Source organism: Folsomia candida, unplaced genomic scaffold (genome assembly GCF_002217175.1).
Source record: "Folsomia candida strain VU population unplaced genomic scaffold, ASM221717v1 Fcan01_Sc049, whole genome shotgun sequence".
Taxonomy (NCBI): Eukaryota; Metazoa; Arthropoda; class Collembola; order Entomobryomorpha; family Isotomidae; genus Folsomia; species Folsomia candida.
Window position 1 is genome coordinate 179682 of NW_019091241.1, and position 27376 is coordinate 207057.

Consider the following 27376-nt stretch of genomic DNA (forward strand, 5'->3'; position numbering starts at 1 on the left):
CATGGTGGGAAGTTGACAGTTGTATAATGGAGAATGAGGTACGGATTGTTTGAATTGGACGGATTTGAGAAAAAGAATGCTTGCACAATGAATTACTTTTTAGGATGGATTATTATGATCTCATTCCGATTGACGTTCTTCCATCACTTCGTCCGTCTAATTTTCCGACTGAAAACATGGCCAAGAAATTATTTTATGATTGACGAATTGGACAAGAATGAGTTGGAGGCGAGCAGTGCAAACCCCGGCTCATCGCCATCCCCATAAACATGTCCATGTGCCAATACATCGGGAGGAGTTGGAAAGTTGAGTCATGTAGTGGAATTATTGTGGGAAGAATTTGCGAGGCATGGAGTAGTGCGGTATGGCGTATGGGACCATCGTCATCATCACAAGGCCGTCAATCATTCCTGGTGCAAGGTGTTGTTTTTCGTCTTCCCTTCTCTGACTGATCTGGTTCTCGTACGGTGCGTGTAGTCCGACAGTTGGTTAATGGCGGGTTTGGTGGCAGGATGGCCAATAATTACACCTGACTGCTGGAGGCAGGTCGGGTAGTCTTGTGCCCTACAATTATTCAATTGTACCAATTAGGAGGCAAGACAAAGTTCATGATGTGATGCTGGTCGGTCGACAAGCAGCAGCAGTTGCCATTATTTTCTTGGACATCACACGGACTAGGAAGCCCAGGGCATCGGATACATATTTTCGCAAAAGTACTCCTTCGTGAGTCACAATTCGCGTAGGTTTCAAGCGATGCAAGAAGACCATAGAAAACTCAGTTTGCATAGTTGAACGACTCAGATCCATTCATCGCCAGATGCCGGTTATGATTTATTTAATGAATGATGACATCATGTCAGAGTGCATTCTCATTTAGACGACTTTGGTAATCTTCGGGGAGGTAGAGTGGCACGATGAAAATGTGCCATTTGGTTTCGGAGTAGGATTGGAATGAAGTGCATGCATACTTTTGGAAATTTTGGATATGCATGGGAAACCCGATGCCTTTTGGACATTTGTTGCTGATTTCTAATTTCGGAACGAAGAATGAATGGGAACGGTCGTAACGAAAACGAAAGACAAACACGGTACATTGGAACTCGTGAAATGAGATGCATGCAAGTACAAATATCTAGTTAGCTGAGTAGCTACGATTTCTCGGTATTTGTTACTCAACAACAATATGTTCCTGATTGCAATATCAGCAGAGTACGTGGTGGGGTGACATGTCCAGATTTGTAAGCCAAGTTCACGGCTTTCTGTGACTCCTGCTGCTGTTTATCCTCCTCTTGGATTAAACTTTTATATAAGGAATATTTACGAGCTGGTTAACTTGCTTGTTGAGTGATACGAGAGAGCACGTGTATATTAAGAAACCAACTTTTCCAGCAGCCGATCTTGTGACCCACAATGTCACAATCACAGATAGAGAGCTGGATATGTACATAGCTACACATTTCCAGTTTACTTAAAGTAGGTGACACTCCCTCGCCTGCCTCAGTCGCCATTTCCACCATCAAGAATAAACACCAATTAGCACTATTTGTCAACGGTAACTCTATTGTGAGAATGAACGGAGTGAGCCATGACCTTCTCGTCCCCCCACCCACCCAACTGCTCAAGGAGAGGATCCAAGTCCCACAGAAACGACTTCTCATGGGTAAGATTCCCCATACAATTTGTCAAAATTTCTACGATTCACGAGGATTCACTTGAAATCGTTTCATCAGGTCCCGGACCGTCCAACTGTTCTCCGGAAGTCTGTGCGGCTGGTAGTTTGCCCATCATTGGACACATGCATGCAGAAATTTTCAGAGTATGATTGTCATTTCTTGTGACTGGTTTTTTTTCCTCTTGTGACCATTTTATTTGTGTCCAATTAGATAATGGATGACATTAAGGTCGGCCTACAATACGTCTTTCAGACCGAGAACCCATGGACCCTTGTGAGTATTAGAAATAATAGTGAAAGTAGAAAAAAGCCCAATTTTTGCTACGGATGATAAACACACGTTGCGTTTAGGTGATAAGTGGGCCTGGTCATCTGGCCATGGAAGCCGTTCTCGTGAACCTCTTGGAGCAAGGAGACACGATGCTCGTCGGCGTAAATGGCTTGTGGGGAGATCGAGTTGCAGATCTCGCTTTCCGAATCGGTGAGTGCATAAAAAAAGTGCATCCACTCTCTCTGGCTCTCTCACTTTATTAGAATTTCATGTACACGAAGCTCAGCATGATTTGAGAAAGTGGAGATGATGATGTAATGCAATAATGTTGTTGTGCACGCTGGGACTCGTTGTTTCTGAGAAGGATGAGGTCAGCGGAGGAGAATGTGGACGCATAATTGAGACTGACGTTTGATTCCTCAGGGGCAAAGGCTGTGCGGATGGAGACCGAACCAGGAAATGCCTTTTCCCTCCAGGAGATTGAAGCCGCACTGGTGTCGAGCAGGCCCAAAGTGCTCTTCCTCGTCCACTCCGAGTCCTCCACGGGGGTCATGCAAAATCTGGACGGCGTTGGAGACCTGTGTCGCAAGTAAACCAGTCATTCATTCATAGGGCTCGTTTGAGATTATGCTAATTGTATCATTAATTGTGATGCGCACCGATATGTGTGAGTGATGGCTTGAGTGCCACTAGCTGGCAAATCTTATTGGCGTGTCTCTGAAGATGAGTGTGAGGAACCGGAATCGATTGGCAATTTACTGTTGTGATAGAATCTGAACTAATTCTTGGTGATGATGCTGAAGTAGATTGAAGCGAATCATCGTCGCCAACGGCGTCGTCGTCTCGTCTCACACCGTAAATGATTTCTCTGTAACGATTTATTAGGTATGGCTGTCTCTTGGCCGTCGACACGGTGGCGTCGTTGGGGGGTGTGCCATTTTCGGTGGATAAGCTCAAGATTGATGCCATTTACACAGGATCGCAGAAGGTAAAGTGGAGGACAGCGCTTGATCTAGATCATATTTTAATTCGGCGGTGTTGGTTTGATGTGGATTAAAGGTGATCGGTGCCCCTCCAGGAATTGCTCCTATCTCCTTTGGACCACGGGCTGTGTAAGTGCTTGCTCAGTTTCTCTAAACCTTACAGTTCCCAGTGCTCATAAAGCCCGAGTCGGTTTAAAATCGGCTCAGAGTTTACTGGTTGTCGAAACCCCTCACGCATTGAAGAGTGGTTCATTCCCCGAGCTTTGTCAAACTGCGATGGGGTGAGTTTGTATCACGGATGGGACGGACGGACGAAGAGCTGGTTGCATAAGACCAATGCGAATAAAGCAGCAACAACAAGCCTGGTGATATGAGGGAGCAAAGTCTCGAGAAAAAAAACTTATTGGCGAAGAGATAGTTTACAGCGCAGAAGGAAACACTAAAGATTAATGTCCTCCACCCAGGAGACATTCCTGACGCCAACAACTTCAGTTCCATCTCCCCATATTTCATATCCAATATCATCTCACTATTTTTAACCCAAATTCCACTCCACACACTTATCCACACCACCACAAAACTCAACCACAAACTCTCTCAACTCATCATCATCCACTCTTTTTCCGCTTTTTTTGTCCCACCGAAAATATGCAAATAGTCAACAAATCCCATTTGACTCGATATCTCTCCCCATTTGCAAAAAAAAATTATCGCGGATCAGAAAACGAAATATACATAAATAGGAAAATCCCTAAATCAGAATTGGGCTTAAAAATAACCATATGAATTTTTTTCTATTCTCATTCGTGCATGTACAGCATCGTGTTGGGTTATATTTAGCAAACTCCTTCAGAAACAACAGGCTACAGGACAAATATTAAGTGTCCTCACTGCAATGCTATCATTCGTGACATCACTCCAGAATCATGATGATTTATATGCTAATTCTCATTAAATTGCAGCGAGGTAATCAAAGGGCGCAAGACGCCGGTCAAGTCGTTCCTGCTGGACATGAAGTTGCTGTCGGTGTACTGGGCCTGCTCCCCCGGGGACGTCCGGTTCTACCACCACACGCCTCCCATCAACCTCTTCTACGGCTTGCGAGAGGCCCTCACGGCCGTTGTGGAAGAAGGCCTCCCAGCCATTTGGAAGCGTCACGAGGAGAACGCGAACCGACTGAGGGACGGAATCACAGGGATGGGGCTGGAATTGTTCGTCAAAAACCCTGCAGATCGTCTCCCCACGGTGACCACGATCCGCGTGCCGGAAGGGCTGGACTGGAAGGCCGTGACGAAACATGCCATGGAGAAGTGAGTGAAATGGGATGAGACACGCGGATGGAATGTGGCATGCATGATATCATGATGATGATCCTTGTTTATGCAAATGTTATTATTATTATGATGGCAGATTCGACATTGAGATTGCTGGGGGACTGGGGCTCACGGCCGGGCGAGTATTTCGGATCGGTTTGATGGGCTATAATGCTTATCCGGAGAAGGTGGATCGCGTCCTGGCTGCGCTCAAGGATTCCATCAAAATGGCAAAGTATTAGAAGGAAACGACGACGACGCGAATTCGGATTGAGTGGATGAAATGGCTTCTTGTTTTGTCTCTGTGAATTTTGCTAATAAATGAACATTGATAAAAGGGATACGGGTTGTTTTGGGTATTGGCACGATTACGACGATCAGCATAAAGCTGGTAGAAAATGGGTAGTGAGTGGTCTGGCATGCTTAATGTGGGGCACAAAAAAAGTTAGTCACGTATAAAAAAATCTCACGTCTATGTCCTGTGTCTGCTGCCTGATGGAGTTCACCTTGCTGGGCAGAAAGCCATTGATCCGCCGTTGATTGGAATATTAATTGGGAGCCGAGTCCACAAGTGATGTGACCTTTGCGAGTAGCCTGTGAAATGTCCAGTCTCTCTCTTGTGACGGCCTGGCGCCGCATCTCACCAACTGGCGGAGAGATGCTATTATTATTATTATTACCACACCACGTCCCTCTGGCCATTTGCAGATGTAGATGTGCATCATTTTCCTGGCTTGTGCTGCTGCATCACGAATATCACGATCGTCCGGGTGGGCAAATGCCTGATAGACTGCGACGACATTTTTTTTTGCAGCGAAGGACAGAGGCGCCTGTGACAAGAATAACAACAATAAATCGGGCATGTTTGTTATTTCTTGTCCTCCTGGTGGCAATTATTACGAGGAGAACGTGCCGATTTGGGTGTCATTTCAAAATCTCCGAGTAAACATGAATGTTATAAATTCGCGTCAATGTTATTGGGTTTGCTTGCTGGGTGACAGCTGCGAGCCCACTTTGACTCTGCCAATCCAAGAAATCTCATCACCTGCGAAAGCACGGCGAAACGAAACTCATCTCCATTTATGACGTTGGACGTTGTCATCCGTACGACCTTCGCTGCTCCTTTCCGCCGAGAGCAAGTTATGACATTTGGTATGAGAAGGAAAAGCATTTAAGGGTCAGGTGTTGGTTTGGTTCCTTGGGCTGGGTGTGAGTTATGGTGTCATAAATGTCATAAAGGTGACGATGGGGAGAAAATTTCATGTCTTGGTGGACAACTCTTATGATAATCCCCATAACTAAATGACCAACTATTACACGTACGTACATATCTACGCAGTTCAGTCCCACTTTGTCTACAACGCTGCACAACTTACATATTTTGTACCTGTGCAAGCGGATTAAGAATGGACCCTTTATTGTCACCCTCGTCGTCCTTTCCTCCTCCGCTCACGGGAATGTTAATCCCTTCCCAGAAATACTTTTTAACACGACACAACAACACAGAAAAGGCCGGAATTCCTCTTTTATTTATTTATTTATTTATACGGCTCCCTTGAGCCTGACATGACTCTACTCATTTACTGCCCATACACACCTACCTATGTGCCTACCATTCATACCCCCAAGGAACACAGCGTCCTTACGAATGCTATCGGCTACTGCGGCAGTTGACAATTTTCCATACTCTGCTGCCTTTCCAGGCAAAATATTTGAGAGGTTGACTTTGACCAGGCTCGTAGGAGAGGCAGAAACGGGACATGAGTCTAAAGCAAGGAGGCAGGGCGGAAGGGCGACAAACAGTCTTTGAAGTTCAAGACCGGCCTGGGTTAGGAAACCAATTAAATCGAGCTCTAGGTTATGGAGAAGCTAAAATAGATCACACCAGGCATCACATCACGCAGTGAAGGAATGAAGGTGATGGGGGCAGCCTCAGCAGACCCTTCGTCTCTTTTTCTGATCCCATTTCAGTGTCCAACTCAATTTCAGTGTCCAATTCATTCACACAATTAAGGTATGTATGGACACATGGATGTGGGAGAAAAGAGCACACACATTACATGCTCCACCCACCCACGGAACAGGGTGACAATGAGGATGAAAGCCTCTATGCACGGTTGGGACGACGACAAGGACCACCAACCAAACAATTACTTGTGTATAAATAAACGGTGCATGTTTTCACTGCACACACGAATTTCAATGGGATTGACGGTGGTCTTTTCTCTGGTGCAGGTCATCGGTCATACATATTTTACTCCTCTTGTCATTATGCGATTGTTCTGAATGGAAAATTATAAACTTTATGGGAGGAAACATGTATCAACGAGTGGACAATGGATTTTTCCATGCGTTTATGAGCCTGCAAATGAATTTTTCCCACTCCAACCCCAATCCACACCTGACACACCGAAGGAATCAAATTGTAAAAATGTCACCTCACTCACTCAAGAATTCGATCCATTCTTTTCACCCAAAATCGTTGGCAAGGAGGAAGAATAAATCCAGCTCAAGCCAAGGAAACGTTATCATTTTGTGAATGGGCACATCCAGTCGCTGCCCCCTTCAGTCCGTTATTGTGGGCATGCCATGAAATGAAATGGGGTCGGGAGGTGACCAAAGGAAGCCTTCTTCTTCTTCTGGGTGGGTTGCTGGGGTGCGATGAGATTCTTGAGACGATGATGATGGCGACGACGACGACGATGGAGGCGTGAGAACCTGCGACCACAAAGGAATCGTAGGTGTGGTTCTTGTGAGGAACTCTCGGATGTGCGTTTAGCTGGCTGTGGGTGCGGATGTGCTAATCGGATTAAAGAGAGTCACTTTATGATGCATGGGATCTACATACGTACCTTTTTGTGCCACATGCATAGTTATTTAAGTAATAGGCGAGTGAAGGAGCAGTATCACCATCGCGCACCACCTGAGCAAGTGGAAGCCGCTCGCAGTAGCTTCGTCCCAGTCAGTTGCACGATCACACTCAGCCCGAGAAGAACACGAAACGGAATCCTAGCAGTGATGTAATGTTGGCAAAGATTTCTTGGCGTATGGCAACGTCAGGGGAAAAGTGAGACTTTGAGACTACTTTCCAAGACACAGTGACACAATAAACTTGACGTTTGACCTCTGGGGTCAAGCACAGTGTGTGTGCAGCATAAACTGAAACCAAGTGTAAAAAAATGCAGGTGAGAGGCGTCGTGTTCCTCGTGGGGGCTGCCGTCTTGGTGGGACTCGTACTTTTGGTGGAGTTGAGTGATGGAGCGGTTGGTGCTGTGGGTGTGGCCCCAGCCCGATCCCCGATGGCCCCCCATGCCAGAAATGTCACGATTGGAGGCGGCGGTGGTGGTGGCGGTGCGAATAACAACAATGGAAATCGCGAGGGGAGAAATTTGAGGAGGACGCACCGCTCAAAGTTTCCTCTGAAGGCGGAAGATCTTCGGAGAAAGTCAAAGCGGACGAGTGGTAAGTTTTTTTATCCTTCGGCATTTTCAATCTCTTCCTCTCACACAATGCACCTCCGTTGTGCAATCAATAAATTGCAAATTCTGGTGCGATTGCGATTGGCACAAAAACTCGGTTCATCTCATCCTCATCGTAACTTGTTGCAAAATGAGGGGAGGCCAATTGGAACAACCTGCTCGTAAATAAGTCGAGCCGCCGGTGAGGAGGACGCCAACTGGACTACGACGCAATTTTGTCCTTTTTTCCAGATCCCATCGCTTTGGGTCAACTCCAATGTCAACAATTTGTAAAATCCAGCCAGACTAAAAAGCGCTGCTTGTTTTGGATTGGGACGACGAGGCTCTGCCATTCATTATGTGCTAAATATTTGGCTCCACCTGACTCACGGCTGGAAATAAATAGGCGCTGGTGGCATCTTTATTAGCACTCGAACAAGTAAACCCTGCTTGCTGGACACGAGAATGATTGTTCTTTGACCCATGAATTATTCATGAACGATTGGTTATTCGACTGGAGGAGAGACACACAGCCGTCGGCCAGCTTCCTTTTTTCAGGGTGCTTCGTAATTGGGCGACATACCGGCGAAAAGCAGTATGCAAAAACCAAGAGCACATCAATCATAGTTAGTTTTGCTATTTAACTGTAGTGCATCCCAGAGCGTGGTTGGTTTGGTTGGGCAGTTGTTGTGCACAGTAGTGAGTAAATAAATATGTAAGTAAATAAATATGTAAGCATGTAGTTGGTGTAGTAAGTTGGTTGGTTGCGAGACGATGAATGAATATTTATGAAATTGGCAACAATATAATTGATTGATTCCTGGTCACAAATGTGGAGACAATACTTTTCATCTTGGAGTGGACGACGTGCGGCACGTCCTTCGACATGGAATGGAAAATGGTTGACATTGAAACGTTGGATGTGATGCAGGACAGGTTGTGCAGCAGGATTTGTAGTGCGAGGAGGGTCTGGACGTCGCGACAAATTGCGTCGTAGTCCAGGTGGCGACGGAGGGGGGCGGGCGGGGGGACTAGATTTATGAGCACCTTCACCACTCTCCTCAAGCCTCAATTGGGGCACTTTTCTCCTTTTACGACATTCATCATTTATTTCAATCGCATATCACAGCGAGTTTTATTGAAATGGCAGGATTCGCTTCATTTTTACGACGGCGACAAAAACGCTGTGGCTGCACTGCTCTCACTCCACTCGCTCCGTAGCGTGCATGCCAAGTGTGCAGTGCTCGATTTAATTGATGAGTGATTGAGTGAGTGGCGTGACTTGTTGGCGAATTGATTTTGTTTTACGAAACACCCATCGCACTCACAAACGTACGTACGTACACACATGCAAATACGACGACGACTAAATATGCAAACGACAACACAACAAAACGACGGGGAGGAGGAGAGGATGGGAAATGTGGATGGGAAGACATGAGAATTTATGGGGACTGTCTCGTTCGCTCTTTCCACGGATGGCACTTTTCCTTTAAAAGGACTTGACACGTTATTGGCAGAGAAAGAGTGGGTGCACAAGAAGACGAAGAAGAAGAAGCAGGGACAGAAGAGGAATAAAATGAACATGTTCTGTCACACTCTCAAGTTATGGACATGTCCAATTATTGGTGACGGAATTGAGGGTGGATTGAATGCAACATGCGAATCAATCATCATCCACTCGTCCTCAGCAGCATTATTCTTCTTCTTCTTCGGCGGACGGGTGTATGTACATTTTGGGGCACCAAAAGTATGGTTTTAGCCTCCACCATCGCACCAAGATCACCTCCACAGCACAATCGAATGTTGTGCCCGCACCGCAGTGTGTACACAATATAATGTCAGATAAAGCAGGACACGTATCATTCGAGGCTTATCACACACTTGGGCAGATAAGCAAGTAAGTACATAGCGATAGTAAAGCTGCTCGACTCTCTAGAGGATTGCACATACGTACGTACACATATGCAGCGTGGAGGCGAATTTGCATACTTTTTGCATAGTATTGTACATGATTACTACGAGGAGTCGTATTTATTTTGATGATGATGTGGTGCGTCTCTCTCTCTAGCACAATGCATCGTAATAGATAAGTGCCGGCGCCAAGTGAGACATCAACTTTTCAGACTAATCAGCGAATATGCCTTCACCTGTCAATTGTCCGCTAATTTAACTACAAGCCTCAACCCCATGACCGCCACTACACAACTCCATCCCATCCATCCATCCTTCCACCACTCGCTTGAACTCGCCGTCGAGAGAGAGAGAGAGAATAAGACCAAGACGATTCTTCTGCTTTGCCCTCTCTCAACGACTCCATGCCCTTGGCTCCCGTTTTAATTTATGAAGCCATGAATTTGAGTCAAGCCAGCGTTTAGGTGCACTGCCTGACATGCACAAAAGCAGGAATGACGGCGGCGGTGGCGGTGGTGGTGGGAAATGAGAAGTTAACGAGATGAATGTTTGCTCAGTTAAGGCATTATTATGGTTATGGTGCAACTTGAGCTTATCCTTCAAACTGCGCCATCAGCACGTTCTATTAAGCAAAGTCGGACTCGAGGTGATTCTCTCACTCCTCCCTCCAGCCCCCCAGCAGCACGAATAAAATGGAGCACACATTGTCCAGCAGCAGCAGGTTCATGATGTTAGGATTGTATCATGATACGGGCCAGCCGAGAGCATGGCAGGCAGGAGAGGAGAAGGGAAAGTAGACCACAAGAGTCAAGAGAGAGAAAGCAGGCGATTAGTTTGGTGGCGCCGGCTTTTTTTGCAAACACGTCTCGTCTACTCCTCTCCCTCCTTCCTTGATCTTCCCCGTCCTCCATTCCTCCTTTCCTCCTTTCCTCCTTCACCCGTTCCGGTTTGCACTGCTTTCTCCACCACCACCACCACCACCCTCTCCTCCCCACCTTCTCCTTCTAGTACTCGGAGATGTGTGTGCAGTGGGAGAAAAGGGAACATGGCCAATTATACGGAAGGGATGACAAATTAATTAGCAAACTTCTCCATCACGAGAGAGAGGGAGAGTTGCCTGGTTGGCTGGCTCTGGCCTTCCATTTCTCTTTGTCTCTCGAAAAAAGTGTCCCCTTTTTCATGTCTTTTGCATCCGATCTCTCTCTCGCCTGTCAACCCAGCCATTACTCACGCTTGTTTACTACGACGACTGCTACATCCACAGATCCATGTGTGCAATAGTGTGCATATACTTCTGTATGCACACTCGCGAGAGAGCGAGAATGTTGTTGATATTGGTTTTGATGGGTTGGGAGATAGGATTTCAGGATTTTTGGTATTTGTATAAAAGTTGGAGGAGGAATTGGAATGTGGAAATCCGGGTTAAAGAATTTTATTATATTGATTCCTCTGGCCCCTGTCCAACTAACTTGCTGCTCCTCCGACTCAAGAAATAGCTAATTTTAAATCCCATCCATCCAACAAAATTCTGGCAATTATTGATGTTCCTGTTCTGGTGGCTTGTTGTGCTCCAAACTCATTTCCTCCTCCATTCACTGATTGGACTTGTTATTTGTTTTCCTTGCAGAATGCCGACTGGGGAAAACCGTTCACGAAATTGGCGACACTTGGAGCCCTGACCTGGGAGAGCCCTTCGGCGTGATGCACTGCATCCAGTGTGCATGCGAATCGGTAAGAGCGGAGACATTCCTACCACGCTTTTATGTGCATTATGTGATGCTGTGGCAATAAATTTGTGTATTTACTGGGTGCAAATGGAGTGAAATGTCACTGGTTGTTTCTCATACTTTTCTGAAATCTGAGGCAGTTTGAGAATTGGCAAAGATCTGCTTTCGCTTGCTTTGTGAGTTGGCTCGGGCCCAGGAGGGAGGGAGGATCAGCAATAATATAGCCACCAGCAGCCCAATATTATGGATATCAAGATAATGTATTCATCATCAACATGTTTTATGCTCCTCTGCCACCACTCTGCTCCTGGATTGAAACTTTATCTCCGTGTCTGATGTCTGCGCTCTCCGTGGCGCCACGGGCTTGACGAAGAAAGCTTGGGGCAACGGCCCCAACTTGTTATCATCTGCAGGCCCCACCACGTCCACAAACGGGACAAACTCGTCTTGCTTTTTTTGCCCAGCTCGTTGTTGACCATCGGCTCATACCGGATTCGGTGTATGGTCATCCTGCTCCTTGTCGGAGATTCGTCCATTTCGTTTGTCATGGGTCGGTGGTACGAGGAGTCGTGGTGGTGGTGGTGCGTGTCGTTGGTGCATGAAATGGGGAGATGCTCAAGGTCTTTGGGTGGCATATTTCGGGCCACTCTGGCTTCTTCTGCTGCTATGTACTCCACGCTTCCTTGGCGTCAGTTCAACTCAGGAGCGAAGGCCAATCCAATCGAAGAAGGAAGAGACCAGTACGAGCAGCATGGTGTTCCCCACATGTGAAGCCGGTGTATGGCATCCTCATCGTCGTCGTCGTCGTCGTCGTGTGACTTACTTATCGTCATTATAATAATGCAGTGCTTGATGAGAAGAGAGCGGAGACAGGGAGAGAAGAATTATGTGATGATCATATTCTTCACTAATAAATGAGTTTTGAGCTGCTAACAAGGATGCAGAGATCGCGGATGAGGAAAAGTTCCTCGTCTCAACTCTGGCTGCCTGAGTGATGCTCCGACCGTATTATTACAGAGTGGATCCAATTAGTCGTATTTTTAGCCCATTGTCTCCTCTGTGCATGGCCTCTGTGTTTGTGTGTGTGTACTTTTGTTTTAGTTGACGCAAATGGTTTGGTGGGATCCGTGTTATTTGCAATTGAAATCAACACTCATTCACACGGAGATATTTGCAAAGAGCAGTTGGCTAAGCAGAAACCGTAGCACGGTAGCAGCAGCAGCAGTCCTCCTCCTCCTATCAAATGTCGATAAGTGCAACGAGGAGCAGATTCACCATGGAATGAAACTCTCGTCAGCACCACCAACCAACATGCACCACAAGACCTGCTCTCCAAATACACATGCATAATAAATACGCGTCGTCGTATGGTTTAGCTGCTTCGTTAGTTAACTAATGAAAAGTTAGCATAATAACAGAGCACGATAGACTTTTGCTACTGCTTGGTTTGTTTGTGGCCTTGTTTTTTTGCTCGCAGTCGCAACTGGGCAGAGAAGAAGAGTAATAATATTGTCCATGTTTGGGTTATGGCGAGACAGAGGAGAAACCATAAAACCAATTATTTCGCATTCGCATCTCTTCACATGCAATCATCTCACTCTATTTCTGGACGACGACTGTTGGCATGTCCAGTTTCCACCTTCGGCCAACACCAAGCATTCCAGATCAAAGCCATACACACCTCGTTATCCTCGCCACTTGGTAGCAGCAGTTCGTAGGCACTACTAGCAGGCAGGCAGGGAGCAGTGGCGAACGACGCGTCGCCATCCTTCTTCAGTGGCACAGAGGCGCCTTACTGCTCACCATGATTACATAAATGCATATTCTTACGTATGTACGGAGCAGTGGGGAAGACTTGTTGTTCTGTTCAGGAAATGTGCCAAATTTGCATGCATGCGAGTCCAAGTTAATGCGACACCATTTTATTATGCCAATCTCCCTGAACGCCTATGACTGCAGACGGCCCCATCCACGACGTAGCTATGTGCACGTAAAGGGAGAAAATACATGAGGCGTACACGAATAAATGGGTATCGTGGTAGGGGAAAAAGTGGCAAAAAAGTGGAAATTGTTTCCAAGAGGCTGAAAACCAGAAGCAAGGTCACTGACCATGTCCTTTGACACACACCTCGCACAACATTTCACTCCTCGTACGGGTCTCCTCGTGCTGTGGAGAAACGATCGTTTTTCCCTGAAGCTGACCCATTTTTATTTACTGCGACATGTGGAACAAGGTTCCATGCTCATGCACCACTGCTACAAATTCTGGTCAATAAAAATCCTCGTGTGTTTTCTTGAGGCGAAGCTTGAATTTCTTTCGTCTGATTCTGCAGGTACAAAAGAAGCGGAGAATCGTGGGACGAATTCGATGCCGTAATTTGAAGAGTGACTGCCAGCGACTGGAATGCTCGGATGCCATCAGTGTTCCTGGACAGTGTTGCAAGATTTGTCCCGACGTTCTCAAGAGTGAGCCACACATGCCGTTATGAGACTATGCTCGCTTATTTTAAAAAATGCATGATTTGGGATGGAGGAATTTAAGTTGTAACTATTTTTTGTTGCTGACCAGACAATTCAGACAAGGGGAATTCTGACGCAATCTCGACGGACGACATGGATGGGAACGAGAGCAACAACCGAGGTGAGTGTGCAGGATCGACGTGTGTCTCGAGGGACGTATTTAACATGGTCATATATTTTGTGCAGAATATGCAGCACTGCTGACGCCACGGTCTTCGAGCCTGATAAAGTCCTCGACGGGGCTGGGGGAGCCTGTGAGCGGGGGTCTTGGAGCTGGTCGATTCATGTTCCTCCACAAAAGCCTGTACTACTCCTTCGTGCACAATGCAGGCTTACCGCGCCCTAAATTCATCCAGTTTGTCGACCCTGAAGGGAACGTTGTTGAGGAGCAGGAAGTGACGCTCAACAACTACCAAGCCGAGACGAAAAAGATTTGTGGCGTTTGGCGAAAAATGCCTCGGATTTATAGGAAACTCTTGAAGGAAGAGAAATTATTTGCGGCACTAGTAACAGAAAAAATTGGATCTGACAACGACCGTAAGTCAGCGACGACAGATTTTATAAACTTTCCTCCACTGTCACATGTACGTATTGTCAAATCGTTCTTGTTTTTTCCCCGAAATTGTAGGCTTCCTGGCCGGAAGAGTGGCAAAACAACGCTACGTCACGACTGAGCTGTATTCCTCCCTCTTGGAACCTGCGTCACAAGCCGTGAGTCTTTTTTTTTGTCGTTTTGTTTTGTTGGATACTTATTTCGCCCGACGTGGATTATTTATTGGGTTTCGTTGGGATTATATTTTTGGTACGCGTATGTACATACATCATCTCATGTCATGTGCATCCTGTGAAATCCGCAGGGAACTGGAGGCATGGCTGTAATCACGGTGTCCCCGTCCACGGGCTCCATTTACTTGAACGTGGTCTTCAACGGTGACTTTGTGGAGGAGAGAGACATCACGATCGCCGTTCGAATCGCGGATGCCTCCGGGGTCGGAGTGGAAGAGTCCGTGACCATGCCCAAAATCCAGTACGAGTCCAATTCCATCGAAGTGAGGACCATTTTGGAACTGGAGCAGCTTAGCTCGCTCTCACGCGGAACACTCTTCATCGTCGTGTATTCACCGAAAAACCCGGAATTCAAGATTATCGGGTTCATTCAGGCGAGGTAGCGACATTTTTTAAAATAAATACTTTCATGTTAATACGTGTACCAATGTTTCCGCATATTTACTTAATTTCAGACACACTTGTGACATTTTTGACACTGTTTTGGGGTCGGAGGACAATGAGGCGGCGGCGTCCGCGTTGGCATGGGTGTACCCCTTGCCAGATGGATCTTGGGCCTACAACTTCCACTTCCCAGGAAATGACCACACCGTTTTGTCCGTGAAGCTGGAAACGGGGAGGAAAGTGTTGGAAGAACTTCCCATCACGCTGCAGGGGAACAAGACTCGCGACGTGGCGAATGGGATGACTTCCAGATATTTCCAACTCCTCTACGAAGGCAACATTTACCTCAACGTGCTCACCAACTCGGCCAACCTGCGAGGACGGCTGGCCTATCGAGGCTTTGGAGGTATGGCTGAAAATTGGCAATGGCAATTATGAGAACAGTTTAAAACGTGTGACCTTCTCCAGATGCGCAACTGTCGGACGCGCCTCTTCTCTTGGAGCCGAGTCGGAGGTCACCCGCGGACTTGAGGACGCAGGGTCTGATCTGGCTGGGAGTGGATTCCGACTGTGCCCTCAACTACCAACTGACGCTGAATGCGAGGCCGCAGAGCGACATGATGAGACTGGAGCTGATGGAAATGCCAGGCCTCCAAATGAAAGGCCTTCCCGTGAGGAGCTACACCCTCGACAACTTCGAAGCGAGTGAACACGAAGGGGTTTTTGGGGAAGTTGCAAAGTAGGAAATTGAAGCCAAACACGTATTTCAAGTCCACATTTTAAATCTAATTGAATGGTTTTGACTCTCGCAGGATCACATTTGCCCACATCAAGGCCGGAGATGTGCTCTTCCGTGTGATGCGAGTTAACGATTCCTCAACGTTGGCGTCCACTACGATAAAAAACGTGGGTCCCATATTTCCTCCTCAACGGAATTTAAATATTCCTATTATTCTATCACAAGTCCTTCATGATGTTGTTTTTAGGTTCGAGTGCCCACGTCCTGCCTCCCATCCGCCGAGAGCAATAACGTCATCCATCCAGACTACACCCTCGAACCGGAGGACGACTCCTCCATGCCTCTCTCCAACAAGTGCTACTACGACGGCCTGATTCGCGAAGAGTACTCCCAATGGACGCCCGTCAACGACACCTGCACCATTTGCAACTGTTACAAGGGACAAGCAAAATGCGAGGCAGTTCTGTGTCCCGCCGTCGACTGCGTCAATCCCGTCCTTCTCACCGGAGAATGTTGCCGGACTTGTCTGAGTAAGTGCCAAACCGGAAATGGGTGACAATTCAATTATCTTGATGATGATGGATTGCTTCTAATATATGCAAATTCTATTTTTTTAGACGAGAGAACAAAGAATCGACACTCTGCACCTTCGGGAGGAAGTAGTGCACGAGGCTGCAATGTGGAAGGTGACCGATTCCACCCGGCTGGTTCCACGTGGCACCCATACATGCCTCCCAACGGCTTCATGGTCTGCACTACCTGCTCCTGCAACGTAAGTATTTTACCCACGTGTCAGTGTCCACTTGAAAAATAATCGCCAATTCCAAGTATAATTTATGCTTAGTCGGAAACCTTGGTGGCCGAGTGTACTCGAGAGAAGTGTGCCCCACTGAACTGTCCGTCTGACCAAGCCATCTACCCGCGACCCTTGGCCTGCTGCAAGGTGTGTCCTCCCAAGAAAGCCATCGACCCCGACACGATGCACGACGACGTGGCTCAGTTCGACCTGCAGAGACAGGCCCCTTCGGAGACGGAGGTCTTGGCCGCCGGGGGCTGCAAGTTCAGGGAAGCTCTCTACAAGAATGGGGAGGAGTGGAGTCATCGCATCGAGCCCTTTGGAAACATCCCCTGCGTCATGTGCTCCTGCAGAGTAAGCTCCTCCAATAATTCTCTCGTCACATAAGGTTTACAATGTTTTACCACTTTCGCAGAGCGGGACGACGAAATGTGGTCGGAAGCAGTGTCCGGCGCTTCATTGTGAGGTCAAGACGAAGGAGGAGGGCGAATGCTGTCCGCGTTGTGCAACACCAGAGTCCTTATCGCGACCCAAGGTTCCTTCCTTTCTCTCCTCGGCACCCAACTTCACGTCGAGACAGCGAAAACCACCCACGCGACATCGACCCAAGCATTCTGGACAATTGTAAGCTGACACTGCATCAACCCAAGTTATCCAAACCACGGTGCTCGCAGAGTAAAAACTGCTATTTATTGTGTTGAGCAAATTACTATTATTATGGAAAGTAGAACATATTTCTAGACCTGTTAACTTATTGTTTGTGAAGTAATATGAATCAGAAGTAGTTTTAGAGTTTTAAATGTTAGGATGGAAATCGAGTAGGCTGCGAACCAAGAAAACCGCAGCGGCGGTCGAGCTGAACGTTTACCGTTCTCTTGTTTTTATACTTGAATAAGAATATTCTGGTGCAATCTAAATATTTTAGTTTAGCCTAGTTTAGCGTGAAGAAAAGAGAGTATTTATTGAGAGGAAGGCAGCTGGATTGTCTTGGCCTTTATGAAGAGAGGTGGGTGCGCACTGTGGGTAGAGACACCTCCAGTCCGCACCCAGCTCATCAATAATGTAGGAGATACGGAGAAACTTTTACCACGATGTGTACCACGACTACGGGTCAACTTTGATTAATTACTCCTCCTTAACATGTAGATGATAATCACACGGAGCTATCTATAGACCATTATTGTACTTGAATAATAATCTTAACTGTGCAGAAGTTAGTGAATATCTCAATTATGTAGTACCGTGTCATATGCAAATTCGAGTGAATGGGAAATTGTGACGTTTTTAAATAGACGACACGCTTATCAGCAATGAAGTGGGAAGCGTTTCCTCGAAGAAATGTGTAAAACGTCGTGATTGAGACTGTGTGTGGGTGGGAGTACTGAGTAGTTTATAGTGGAATAAGGAGGAGGAGGAGGAGGAGGAGGAGGCAGTGGCGTCGGACGGAAGTCGAGATGAGCAGACCAAAGACTGATTAGGATAAAATGTTATTTTACTATTGTGCTTTTTTAAATGTGAACATTCGTTAAGAGTAAAAAATTACGGGAGTAATTATAGTTAACGAAAGTGTAAATAGGTGTGAACTCTGCATTTTATTAAGTTGCGCTAATAATACCGAAACTAATTTTGCGTGCCATTTTTATTCATTCCGATCGTGTATTGAAAATGATGAGGAGTACGAGGAACGTTTCCCACCTGAAATATTTACTTAATATCTAAACTTAGAAATACCTGCCAGCCACGCAGCTATTAAATAATTACTACTTTGAGCTATTTACTAGGTTATTAAAATCTATTGCACTTTATGTATTCTTAGGTTTGTGAGCTTACAAAACTATTAATTACCACGTCACGTGACTGTTACACACTGCTTGCTAATAAGATTTTATGCGCCACATCGTTAATAAGATGATGATGCTGTCACTGTTACCGATGTTAGTATTATTTATTATAAAGGAATTCAACACTTGTATTGTAACGTTATTGGTTTATTATTATGCAAATAGGGTAAAAATGCATATTACGCGTGATTCTCAAAGTGCCATACAAACGCTGAAAGTATTTCAATTTCATAAATAAATAACTATTTAGGGAAAATATGGAGAGAAAAAAAATGTATCGAAAAGTTTCTTTCCTTGTTTTCATTATTTGTATTACTGCTGCTACATAATTCCTGATTAATATTTTCAAATATTATTATTACGTGTTATTTATCTCATACTTAAGCTTGTTATTCTCATCCCTGCTTTGTTTTTGTTCTTGTTTTAATAACAATTTTACTTAATTGAACCAAGTTTATTTTTTTATGCAGAGGTCATAACTTTATTTGTTTGCTATTAAATATAAATATGTATGTTACGAGGATAATAAATAAGCATCAGTATTGCTGATTACATGGTAGGAAATTATACTTAATAAAACAACTGTTGTTTGTGCCGTCCATCCTGGAATTAATTCTCTTATTTTTGGTCCGCATTTTAGCTACATTGACATGGCATTTGACGACAAGCATGCACACTTACGAGTCCAGTACGCCAAGTTGACCAGTGTTGATCGAATTATGTTATGTGTCAGTTGAACGGGAATCAGCTAATTAGCACAGAGGAATAAAGAAATACAGGCAAAAAGCTTCAAATTGAGGCAATATTTTTACTAGCACGACCACACATGTACATATTCATTCATTCATCCCGTGTCTTTCCAGTTCAGAGTACTATTCTTGTCACTATTTGTCGTAGTAATGTACAAACTTTGGCAAAATGTGGCATTTCCGTGCCGTCTCATGCATCCCAACGTTACATTTTGTGCAGTAAGTTTCGAACTGGCTGGAAAGAAAGAGTGGAACATTGAGATTACATGGATTACGCATGTGAATACATGGTTCTGTAGAGGATTACTACCAAAGAAGGCTATGAACGCCAGGAGGTGAGTTAATGTTATCACACCCAGAACGAGGACGAGCGTGAGAGGCACTTTGTCCTTGAATCTGCATGGGACATAGTAAATATGTATCGAACTGTAGGTTTTCATGGTACGCAACACCCAACTAATCACAATTATGTGGGTGCATCTAGAGCGAAGGAAGGTTCTGCTACCTGTGAAATTTATTCGTCACCCAGGACGAAATGCTCTTGGTGTCCTCCAACAAGTCCCGATGACCTTGCTGATGTCTAGCCAGAAAATGGTGCAAGTCGGACGAGCTGCTTACTCCAGTGTGCTTGGTAGTGTGGGCAGATTTCAGCGCGTGGTTGTGACCACTGCCGGATTGCATCAACTCGATATTTCCGAGTTCGGAGGTGGTGATGGAGGTGTAGGACTGGGTGCGACCTTGGAGGGCCAGGGGGACTGGGCGGAAGGCCGAATATCTTCGACGCGTGTTTAGAGCACGGGGAAGAAGGGCCAAGACCCGATGGGTCGCCGAGCTGTGCATCATAAGCTCAGTTGGACATCGGGTCAAGGGTCGCAGGGAGGACGCTTTTGTCAGCGTCCTTGCATGGCAATTGTAATGTGATCCATGACGACATTTTCAATATCTGGAATTCTTGATTTGATGGGTGAGTTAAAAATTGTGGAATTTTGGCAGCCTGTTGGACCCTGCAGATTAGGAGCATGATGGACGGTCTCCAGCCCCAAAAGAGGCCTTCGGATGGGAAGTTGTGGATCGACGTGGTCCCCCCACCCTCCGTCATATCTGAAGATGGGGGGAGGCCCAAGGGAAGCTTAGCTGGGAAGTCGTCCCTCGTGAAACCCACCGTGACGACGCTCCTCCGCCACCACAGCACCCTCGTTCGGCAGGAGAAAGAGGAGCGGTCGAAACTCCAGAGCTACACGGATGGCTCCTTCACGCCCAACGAAGATCGGGAGGGATGGCGTGCCAGAGAGTTGGAAGAGCTGAAAGAGAGGCAGATTTCGGGAGCTAAGCGGATCTTGAAGGCGAAGCTAGCCTATCATAAAGCCATCGCGGCCACGGAGCAGAAAGCGAACGAGAAACTGGTCTTAGCTCAGCATAAAAGGGACGAGGTATTTTTTTACCCACCGTTGAATTCAATCATTTATAGCATAACGTAGCTATTTATTTTTTATACATACGCATTGATTTTTAGACTCGCCGCCTCGCCGTCATTGCAGAAACAGAGAAGCTTGCCATGCTTGCGAGGAGACGAGCCATGGCGGCAGAAATCCAGGATGTCCACGCCCACTCGAAGGACATGGTGGTTCAGATTCAGAATCAAAAGAGGCGTCAAGCAGTAGCAGTACGGGAACAAACGAATCAATTGAAAGCAGACGCCAAACATCGCGAGTTTGTCGAATTTGCCTCCAGAAAAGAAAGAATTCAACAGATTCAAGCCTCGAGACAAGCGCTTCGTGCGGCCAATGCGACTGGGGCGTCAACGTCGGGTTTCATTGGAGCCTTGGGGTCACCAGACACGGAAATTCGTCTCAAGTTGACAAAGGAGGCTGAGGAGGCCGCGCTTGAAGAACGGCGTCGTCGCGTCCAAAATATGAAGCGGGAACGTGACCACAAATTGCAAAGTGTGAAGGCGAAGCTGGAGAAGCAGGCGGGTCGCGTGGGTCACACGAGGTCGTTGCAAGTGCCTTTCAAAACCCTTCCACCCTTCACCCACCCATCCGGAGATTTAGCGGACGACGAGATTGTGGCCTTGATGCAAGAGCTGCACACGTACCAGCAGCACGCACCTCCTCCTCCTCACGCACGCACCAAACCTCAGAAAAGGTCAGGACGAATAAATAAGAAGAACAGTGCAATTTTTACTATGCTAATGAGGTGACACACTAATAACTATTGGAATAAATGTGCACGATTTCGAATATCGCTTAAAGTATTTGTAGTTGGTCAAAACTTATTAAATATGTGTTAATTAATGAATTAAACACTAATGATTACAGATCAATCACATCAACCACGTCTATTGTCAATGATTCACAAATATTTACATCCTAACATAACAATTTTGAATTAACATCTTAGTTTGTATTAATTATCGTAGTCAAATTCGTGAAAATTACTTTTATATTCTGAGGACGCTGTTGCCGTGGTCTGTTCGCCTGTTCCGTGGATTTTAATGGCTTGGGCAAGGTCACGGTGGGTTGACTTCATGTCTTGGAGTTGCTCCTGGGAGAAGCCGGACGTATCTCCGGCCGCATATTCCTGCATCAATTTTTTCTGATGGTCCCTTTCAGCTTGAAATTTTCGAATCGCCTCGTCCTTGATGGGGTCGCCAGTTTCCTTGATCGGACGTGGAGCAGGTTCCACCACCTTCTTCGTTGAAACAGTTGGAACTGTTCTGATGCTTTTGGGTCGTTCTTTTTGTGCTCTATTTTGTGGTGGCGTGGATGGAGATCGGGATGGGACTGATGGGGGAGTTTGGCGAACAAAGACGTCGGCTTTTGGGGGAGCAGGAGGAGTCACGGGAATTGCCTTCTTCGCTTTTTCCGCTTGTTTCAAGGCTGCTTCGTATTTTTCGGGATGTTTCCGTTGCAAAAACGTCAACATCGTAGACGATGGCTGAGGCTGTTCCGATCGAGTGGTGAGAATTTGGGATTTGGAATCGTCCCTTGGAGGATATTTCTTACAACCAAAAGGTGAATATTCGCCACTCGGATTCTCCATTATCGTCGTGAAATAGCGAGTATTGAACAATTTGGAAAGATGAGTTAGGAAAATCCTGGAGAAAAATAATACATAAATTAAATCCACCCAAGCATGCAGTAAATATTAAAATATTATACGTGTTTACTTACTTTTCGGCAGGCTCTTCAGGTCGGATCGTTTGATTGCTTACACTGCCGGTCAAAAAATGCTAATAATGTAAAAATTAAAAATTAAAAATTTTATAGAAATCTCACTTGAATAGATATTTTTGGTAAATTGAGATATTTGCCCACATCGAATGATTGCTCGCACTCGCAGTCTCATCATCTCATCTCTGCAGTAAGCAGACAGTCTCACATGAGCTGAGTTTTTTCGCACGCCATCCAAACTAGAGCATAGAGTCTTAAATTCTCGGCACGTGAAGTTTTGCAATTTTTCAGAAAATTTAACAAAATTATTTAAAAACTTCCGTTCATTGGTGTCAATCTGCTCGGTTAGATTCGTTGGTTACTTTTGGTAAATAGGTAAACTTGCCTCTTACTAAATATTATTGTTCTTGTCAGTTTCTTAAAGAAACTTTCTTTTGAAATTATTTGTTGGTCCGTATAATTTTCACTCTGTGCATTAACTAAATTGGTTGGGGTTAAAATTTAATTGCGATTTTTCCTGTCTCCGAAGGTAACTTTGAGCAAGAAAAAATGCCCGTAGGAAAGCCGTCGTCTGTGGGGTCGAAGTTGAAGGATACGCTCAGCACTGTGACATCAGTCGCTCAATTTACTTTTCACTACGGCTACGTCCCTTTCCTCATCTACCTCGGTAAGTGTTTTCTTTGCACTGGTGAAGAACGATGACGAGTAATTATGCAATGACAAACATGCAGGGTTTCGTCGTGGTCATGAGCCGGGTCAGCCACCCCTCACACTTCTCAAGTTAGTTTTTTAAAAGAAATGTACAATACTTATTTTCATGTTGATCAAAGTGTAACAAATTGCATTTTTTGCTTGCAGTTTGCTGTGGGCGTGAGATAAGCCATCAACTTCTAAACAGAAATCATTTCACTGATCAGATCATGTGGGCGACTTGTCAGCCCTCCGAAGAAGTCACCTCCAATCTGCCACAATTCTTCAACTTCCACTGTTCCTCAGTCATAGTATGTCAAGAAATTCTTTTGTAACAACAGTCTTTGCTGCTCGATTAATAAAACAAATCACAGTCACTATTTGATAACGTTAACTCGAAGGGGTTATTTTATTCTATTTATATTGAAAAACTTGAAACAATTTATACGTATAAAGTATAAGGTTATATGCAGGTAATATGAAATATGATATTAATTTAATTGGTCTCTGGTAAACGGACGTTCGTAAACTTCATAACGCAAAGAGGGGTGTGGGTGGGTGGTCAGGGCCAAATGGCATCGTGCCTATGTGCCTCATGTTAAAAGAGGTGGGTGGGTGTAAAAAATTGCATTGTATGAAGGCTGCGAACGTCCCCTAACCTGACCTATCATTTTCATATTAAATTAACAAACGCTATTTAGCATTTCGTCCCCCTTCCCTTCCGGTGAGGTTAAGTTAGATATTGCCGTTTCGAAGAACTCTTTAGCTTGAACGAAAGTAATTCGCTCAGAAGGTTCGTTCCTCCAACATTCAAGCATTACTTTGTTATACCTGCGGAGAAAGATAAGTTTTAATAATTAGCAGCTATAAGTCAATCAGGTACATTTCAATTTGGTACATGTTGTTTGTGGAGAACTTTGGTTTGGCCAATCTTCTTCCTCGCTCCAGTTCCTCCATGAACTCGTTCGTCCACGCCATTCCAGGCCAGGGTTCCTCTCCCAAGGCGAATATTTCGTAAAGTGTGACACCATACGCCCATACATCGCTGGCACTCGAGAATTGGCGATATTTTAGCGACTCTATTCCCATCCATCTCCACGGGAGAGGGGACTAAAATTCGTGTAAAGGACATGGTGCTTAAGTAGTTTCAATTTATCCAACTATGAATCTAGGTCAGCATACATTTGTCTTTTTGGTATAATTGTCCGACATGAGTAAATGCCTGCTGAGTCCAAAGTCACTAATTTTGCAAATATTGTCCTGCGTTAGGAGGACGTTTCTCGCGGCTAGGTCGGAATGTAAGATTTTCTTGGAAACGAGAAAGGCCATCCCGTTTGCAATTTGGAAGGACCACTTGTACAAGTCGAGTGAGGTAAAATTTCCAGAGTTGGCCACATTGGCGTATGACGACCGGCCCGAGATTGAATCCAGCGAAAGGAGACCATCCCCCGAGACAAACGAGCGAAACAGGGCTCTCCGCTTTTGCAGATAATTTAGCAGATCTCCGTTAGCGCAGAATTCCACGCCAATTAAGATGCTTCCTAAAATTGAGCGGTAAAAAAAATGCCAACCTGGTCGCCGTAAATATTTTATATCGCTCTTGTACAAATATTACGCACTTTTGATCAAGTTATCGGTGCAGGCTCCTCGCAAGCTTACGATGTGCTCATGGTTCCCAATGTACGACATTATGGTGAGCTCCATTAGTGAACTTTCAAAGTCAGTGACGTCCTTGGGCGAATTTACCGTCTTCACGGCGACGACGTCTTGGCGATTTTCTCCATAATAAATCACTCCTTTCTGCACAACGCCGAATGCACCAGAACCAAGCAGCGTGTTTCCTACGTATACACAGCATCGCACATTCGCCTCCCTAGACTGAGGATTAAGGTATGCATTAAATGTCACTCACCTAAACCCCACCTCGTCAGCGGAATCTCGTAGTTTTTATACTCCGAGTTGGATTTGAACCCTAAATCTCCTGTCGTTTGAAATCCTTCTCGAAATTTTTTAATTGCCTCCTCCGTCGCTCGCATGAATTCGACCTTCTCCTTCCTCAACTTTATTAAGAGAGCGGTGGAAATGAGGGCGAAAATGAGAAGAACGACACCCCCAGCGACCAGTATTATGACCACGAATTTTGGGAGGAGGGCTAAGCAAAAAATTAAAATTGGACATGCATATTTTCAATTAAGTCGGTATTATAGATGACAAATCCTAAGTACCTTGCCGTATCCGCACTTTGAAGAGTCGTCGTGTCTCGCCAACCACACTTTTGGCGACGCAAATGTAATCACCTGCATAATCAGAGGTCATATTATTCGGAAAATGCAGACTGGCCAGGATAGCAGTTCCATTTTGAACGAGTCGTGTTTCGAGTTCGGTGTCCAAATTCTGAAAGTAATACATCGATATATGTAGTACACATAGAATGAAACCATCAGAGGACAAACAAAACTCGCATTGTTTTTGCTAAAGTGCGTAATTAAATAAATAATGTGCACATTTTTTGGCCGAGTAAACTCCACGCTTGGCAATGGAACTCCTCCGGCTTCACAGGAAATTGTAAAGTTGTCTTCAGCCCCGTACTCAAGGTCGTAGATTGTGACGGATGTGAAGTTGCCGTTGGTGGTGGAATTATCGAGGCTATTTTTGTCCTGGTCGTCGTCAGGAGAGAAAATGAAATAGGGAGGTTGAGAGTCTAGGCGTAGGCATACGTCAATTTATGGTCACAATGTTTCTAAATAGCTAGATTGCCATATTTACCCCTCAGAGTCACTGAGAAAGTGTGGTTAATCCAACCATTTTCATTCCAGAGGGGACAAACACACGAGATTTGGACGGAGTGAAGGTCATTGTCGACGAGAAAGTCTCGCTCGAAGGAGACTCGTCCTCTCGCTTTGTAATTTCCACTTTGCACGGAAAAGTCTTCCTTCTCAAGAAAACTGGACGGCGAAATGAATCCGGACCCAAAGTGTTGGAAACTCCAAGCGATCTGCACCCCTTGTGAAAAGAGGTAGACGGATGGCGTGCACTTGACGATGAAGGCTTGTCCTTTGTACACAACTTTCTCCTCCACTGCCCCGTAAACCATGTCGCGTGGGTCATGCATTTCCCAAGAGTAGTCTAATTAATTAATGGACTTATTATTACTTAATTGGCATGATTAACTATTTATTCGCCTCACAAAAGTTGACGTCTTGCGCCAAATCGAAAAATATTTTGAGCATTCGCCTCTCGTCACCCAGGGCGTAGGTGAGAACTTGCGGGTAGAATTTGTGAGCTTGATAACTAAGAGCTTTATTTTTGTTTTTTATACTCCCGACGTCCACTAAGTTGACGCAATCCTCCTCCTTTTTTAGGCATGTGTGTATTTTCAATTAATTCTATGAGGTCATTTACATACTCGATATTTTTATAGAATTATTGCGTTATTTTTACCATTTGGGAATAAAACCTGTTCACGTTTTGCAGAGATTGGACGCTTGTGATCATGTGGACGTTCTCGAGGCCGGAGGATCCGGACGAGTTGACTGGGACCCACTCGATGTAGAGGGCTTTCGTAGTGTCGGACAAGGCCAGGTTCAGGATGAAAGGGCAGGACGTTTTGTTGCTGGGCTGGTTACTACCACTTTCAACTTCCTGATGAGCCTTGATTCTTGCGTCAAACTCTGCCAACGGGGGGACGACGGTGGAGACGAGTTCGTCCGGCGAAATGACCTCGACGCGAAGCAGTTTGGTGCTGGAAGCGAGCAGAGTGTATTGAAGTTCAGCCAGCACGACGGCACGCGACGGGTTGGAATCACAGGAAGCGTTGGCATCGTTTTGGAAGGGTTGACAAACGAAGACGTGGTCCCTGGACGGGTGTTGCATCTCGATGTAGTAGTGGGCCAAGTACCTGTAGGTGGATGGGTCGTGAAAGTTGTGGATCGTTCGCAACGTGGGCGAGGGGGCAGGTTGACTTATTTCGCCCAGCGTCTAAATCGTAAATTGTGATCAAGCATGAAATACTTTATCCTAGTAAAAATAACTCTTTTTCCTACCAAGTCCTCATCCAGCACCCAGCGAATTGGGGAACTATGCGCACAGTGCAGCAAGAAACTTGGTTTGGGTGAACTTTTCGACATGTTGAAGTCCAGCTTGGTCACGCCCACGTCGCCGATTGGTTCCACATCATCGTCCAAGAGGAAAAGGGTGGCAATCGGGGGAGGTGGACAAGCGGAAGTCGCAAGTACGCCAACAACAAGTGGGAGGAGAACGGAGGACAACATTTTTTACATGTTTTTTTAGCACCACGGAAAGTAAGAAGAGACAGAATGAAATGGAGACAGTGTGTGATGATGTCAGCAGTTCATGGAAA

The 27376-nt window shown here is 45.6% G+C and overlaps 5 protein-coding genes and 3 long non-coding RNA genes across 8 annotated transcripts; 4 read left to right on the top strand and 4 right to left on the bottom strand.

Annotated features, from left to right (window-relative positions):
- The first annotated feature begins 56 nt into the window (after positions 1-56).
- Positions 57-4580, top strand: LOC110862108 (serine--pyruvate aminotransferase, mitochondrial). Its single transcript, XM_022111262.2, has 9 exons — positions 57-1660; positions 1731-1816; positions 1884-1946; positions 2024-2153; positions 2367-2532; positions 2829-2931; positions 3003-3055; positions 3889-4236; positions 4337-4580. The coding sequence occupies exons 1-9, from the start codon at positions 1570-1572 to the stop codon at positions 4479-4481; spliced, it is 1185 nt and encodes a 394-aa protein (XP_021966954.1). The 5' UTR covers positions 57-1569; the 3' UTR covers positions 4482-4580.
- LOC118433360 lies at positions 4392-7174 on the bottom strand. Its single transcript, XR_004833339.1, has 2 exons — positions 6687-7174; positions 4392-5069 (listed from the first exon to the last, which is right to left on the bottom strand). It is a non-coding gene; the product is annotated as an uncharacterized LOC118433360 (long non-coding RNA).
- A 44-nt stretch (positions 7175-7218) lies between these two features.
- LOC110862128 (dorsal-ventral patterning protein Sog) lies at positions 7219-19003 on the top strand. The gene is made up of 14 exons (XM_022111290.2): positions 7219-7701; positions 11239-11342; positions 13672-13804; positions 13908-13979; positions 14045-14395; positions 14487-14569; positions 14716-15023; positions 15100-15434; positions 15497-15767; positions 15841-15934; positions 16015-16297; positions 16385-16539; positions 16612-16917; positions 16979-19003. The coding sequence occupies exons 1-14, from the start codon at positions 7419-7421 to the stop codon at positions 17189-17191; spliced, it is 2991 nt and encodes a 996-aa protein (XP_021966982.1). The 5' UTR covers positions 7219-7418; the 3' UTR covers positions 17192-19003.
- On the bottom strand, positions 18689-19552 carry LOC110862092. Its single transcript, XR_004833340.1, has 2 exons — positions 19464-19552; positions 18689-19388 (listed from the first exon to the last, which is right to left on the bottom strand). It is a non-coding gene; the product is annotated as an uncharacterized LOC110862092 (long non-coding RNA).
- Positions 19553-19698: 146 nt separating this feature from the next.
- LOC118433361 (inner centromere protein-like) lies at positions 19699-21375 on the top strand. Its single transcript, XM_035845233.1, has 2 exons — positions 19699-20583; positions 20667-21375. Exons 1-2 carry the CDS (start codon positions 20173-20175, stop codon positions 21351-21353), a joined length of 1098 nt encoding a protein of 365 aa, XP_035701126.1. The 5' UTR covers positions 19699-20172; the 3' UTR covers positions 21354-21375.
- Positions 21376-21526: 151 nt separating this feature from the next.
- On the bottom strand, positions 21527-22555 carry LOC118433362. Its single transcript, XM_035845234.1, has 3 exons — positions 22432-22555; positions 22327-22368; positions 21527-22250 (listed from the first exon to the last, which is right to left on the bottom strand). Exons 1-3 carry the CDS (start codon positions 22470-22472, stop codon positions 21560-21562), a joined length of 774 nt encoding a protein of 257 aa, XP_035701127.1. The 5' UTR covers positions 22473-22555; the 3' UTR covers positions 21527-21559.
- Positions 22556-22575: 20 nt separating this feature from the next.
- On the top strand, positions 22576-23396 carry LOC118433363. The gene is made up of 4 exons (XR_004833341.1): positions 22576-22701; positions 22856-22993; positions 23058-23106; positions 23185-23396. It is a non-coding gene; the product is annotated as an uncharacterized LOC118433363 (long non-coding RNA).
- On the bottom strand, positions 23397-27344 carry LOC110862093 (fibroblast growth factor receptor 1-A). Its single transcript, XM_035845232.1, has 11 exons — positions 27060-27344; positions 26458-26994; positions 26204-26369; positions 25783-26142; positions 25521-25717; positions 25242-25410; positions 24929-25168; positions 24636-24857; positions 24199-24557; positions 23915-24126; positions 23397-23847 (listed from the first exon to the last, which is right to left on the bottom strand). The coding sequence occupies exons 1-11, from the start codon at positions 27285-27287 to the stop codon at positions 23700-23702; spliced, it is 2838 nt and encodes a 945-aa protein (XP_035701125.1). The 5' UTR covers positions 27288-27344; the 3' UTR covers positions 23397-23699.
- Positions 27345-27376: the final 32 nt, after the last annotated feature.